Source organism: Epinephelus moara, chromosome 18 (genome assembly GCF_006386435.1).
Source record: "Epinephelus moara isolate mb chromosome 18, YSFRI_EMoa_1.0, whole genome shotgun sequence".
NCBI lineage: Eukaryota > Metazoa > Chordata > Actinopteri > Perciformes > Serranidae > Epinephelus > Epinephelus moara.
This window is the reverse complement of record NC_065523.1, coordinates 38,081,259-38,084,357: the sequence shown is the minus strand read 5'-3', so window position 1 is coordinate 38,084,357 and position 3,099 is coordinate 38,081,259. Positions and strand designations below refer to the sequence as shown.

The following is a 3,099-nucleotide window of genomic DNA, read 5'->3' as shown; positions in this document are numbered from 1 at the left end:
GTGATGGATCATTGTTCAGTGACAATGATCACATCATAATTGGTGTCTGCAAAATAATTAAACTGTTTTATATAATAATAATTCCTGTACATGTTGTTCCTGTGATCTGGAAGGATCTGGTAAAGTCGATGAGTGTGAGGGGGTCCTCTGGGATCAGGACACTGGAGTGCTGGGTCTCCTGTTCTGGGATTTTAGATAAGTGAGGTTAGGTTTATTTAAGGTTATAATATTGTCCCTTTCTCATCTTTTTCTTTCTCATTTTCTTTAAGATATTTTTTTAATTTCAATTTCACAAGTGTTTAATAGATTAAAAACTCTGACTGTTAGTTTGCCTCCGTTAAAAAAAAATCACAGGAGCTTCACAAGTTCAACTTCACCGCTCAGATCTTTGGACCACGGCGTCATCTGGTGGCTGAGAGCATCCATTACATCCTGTGACCGCACCTCAGGATAAAACACCTCCTTATATGACTGAAACGTTTCCCCTCTCGTGGCAGCTGCATAGATTAAACACTCACACTGCCTCAGAACCAGTAACATAAAGTGGTCAGCATATTTGATTTCTCATTACCTTTATTACCTTCATCAAACATCTGAGAAGTGATTAAAAGATTTCATTCACAGCACTAATGTTTCTGTCACACTGGCAAATAAAAAAAATAAAGCCCATGTATCTTTGAGTTTACAAAATACATATAAAAGGGACAAACACATACAAAAAATTAAATGATAATATAATGTCAGTTTCATTCAAGTACAGTTTAGACAACAAGTAAGAAAAATGTTAAATTGCATCTTTCACCTTTCCCTGTTCCCAGCCTTCATGCTAACCTAAGCTAACTGGTTCAGCTTCATATTTACTGTACAAACATGAGGGTGGTATCAATCCTCTCATCTAACTCGCCATAAGAAAGCGACAAAACATAGTTCCCAAAATGTTTATCTGTTCCTTTCAGCATTCATTCGATCACTCCAACTATCTAAGATTGATCGTTCTCTGGAAGTGAGGCAAAGGTAGCTCTGAGCCTAAGTGTCTGCTTTATCGTCATAACCAGCTAACTTAGGAGCATGTTCGCACACTGATGAAGGACCCAGGCCACCCCAACCTGAATGCAGGGTAGAGAGGTTCGGTGAATGTAGAGTGGAAGGTGTAGAGGTGAATCAGCGAGTCAGAGGAGACTCTGTAGAAGGACAGAGTGCCGGCAGGCCAGTCCAGATACACCGCTACTCTGCGAGAGGGCGAAGCCCATACGTCTGTTTCTCTGTTATCGTGAAATGCAGAGTAACCATCGTCAGAGCAGAACAGACTCCAGGACTTTTCATTCCAGCCGAGCCTGCAGTCGTCACCTTTTCCACTCCTTACGATTCCTCTGTAAGTTACTCCCATGTACACTCCTCCCTGTCTTTCCACCTCCCAGTAACAGCAACCAGTCAGACCAGTTGTGCACAGCAGCTGTTTCCAGTATTCAAATCTCTCAGGGTGATCAGGAACTGACAGATTCTTTGGCAACAGTGTTACTTGTTTGTTGTCCTTGGAAACATAAAGCTTTCTGTAGGCAGTGTTCGGGTCCAGTGTGAGTTCACAGGCATCTGATGGAAACAATTCGTCACATCTCAGCAGCAGGTTCAGGCTTGTTTTGTTCCTTATAACAAGTCATCAGAGTCGACTCAGTGATTACAAAGTACAAAGTAAATTTTTGTCTTTACTTACACTTCAACAGACCGGATTTCAACCTCTGCTCTCCTCCATGGTCCATCCTGGAGAAAGAAACAAAGCTGCTCCATCATGTTGGAAAGATTAACAATCATTAACCAAACGGAAAAACCCCCACACTCAAACATGTCTCAAAACAGGAGCTACTCAGGCTTGCCGTATATATATATACACTCAGCTTCAGTCCATTTTGTTGGCGTTTAGCCTCAAAAACAACATCTGGGAACTTTTATAATGAGGACTAGCAGCTTTACAGGAGCTCACAGACAACGATTATCAGTGTGTCACAGTGATGGCTGACAATATTAAAACAACTACAATTTGTATTTTTGCACAAATATATGAATTCAAGCACTTTCAATAACCAAATGTCTGTTTGTGTTTATTTTTATAAACCTTGCAAGACCTTAATTTCTTTCTCCACAAATGAAAAAACTTGAAAGAACTGTCAGGACCTGTGGGAACCCTCTCTGGAATAGCCCCGCCCACTTTTAAATTCTATGTAGAGTGGAGATCAAAGGAACTGAAATTTGTAAGTAGCCCCAGGATATGACATAATTTCAGTCACACACTCGTGTTGCGTACTGAGTCTATTATGCAGACGATCTTACACACACACAGTGAGTATTTCTGAGTCAAGCAGTCTGTTGGCCATCTATACACATAATGATGGACAGAAGAACAAACAACAGACAGAGACCAGCTGGTGATGCTGCGGGCCGTCGTGGACCTCCACAACATCACCACCATCAGCACAATGCCTCTTGGGGAGACCTTGATGAACCGGAACACATGAGGTTCTACCACATCATCAAGAAGAAGAAGGACCAGATCAAGCGTCTGGAGGAGCTGCTCGAGGCCAGAGACAGGGGGTTCAGCTCTGAGTTCAAAAAAAGCGCTGAGAGAGTCTGTGAGCTAGAAACACAGAACTACGACCTCACATTGTCTCTCCAGCGCCAAGAGAAGAACAGCAAGCAGCAGTTTGAGGAGATGCTTGCAAAGCATGAAGCCGAAAAACAAACTGCATCAAACCATATCAAGCAGGTTTTAAGGCAGGAGGTCGAGAGCCAGGTACGGCGGGAGTACCAGCAGAAGGAAGCCCAGCTGGAAAAACAGATCCATCAGATGGGCGCTGAACTCCAGAAAATCCGCGAGGAGAAACAGAGTCTCCTTCTGACGCTGTCAGACGCTCACCTAGCGATGACCAACAAAGATGCTGCTCTCCAGCAGAGCGAGGAAGCCTGGCAGGCTAAATATAATGCTCTGACTGAGAAAATGGAAGAAACCACCAAGAGATGTGAGACGCAGGTGAATGAATTCACCATCAAGGCCTCTCTGATGGAAGAACAAATCCATCAGAGAGACCTTGAGATCCTGCGTCTCAC

At 43.1% G+C, this 3,099-nt stretch overlaps 1 protein-coding gene and 1 long non-coding RNA gene across 2 annotated transcripts in view; both read right to left on the bottom strand.

Moving 5' to 3' along the window:
* Positions 1-3,099, bottom strand: part of LOC126405588 (uncharacterized) — a 365,681-nt gene that overhangs the window by 26,906 nt on the left and 335,676 nt on the right. The window lies entirely within an intron of this gene.
* LOC126405547 (NACHT, LRR and PYD domains-containing protein 12-like) overlaps positions 626-3,099 on the bottom strand; it is a 17,125-nt gene continuing 14,651 nt past the window's right edge. The window contains exons 13-14 of the mRNA XM_050069318.1: positions 1,712-1,758; positions 626-1,590 (exon numbers count right to left, since the gene is read on the bottom strand). Of these exons, the coding sequence (XP_049925275.1) occupies positions 1,061-1,590; positions 1,712-1,758 (577 nt within the window). The 3' untranslated portion in view covers positions 626-1,060. The remainder of the gene's footprint in view (positions 1,591-1,711; positions 1,759-3,099) is intronic.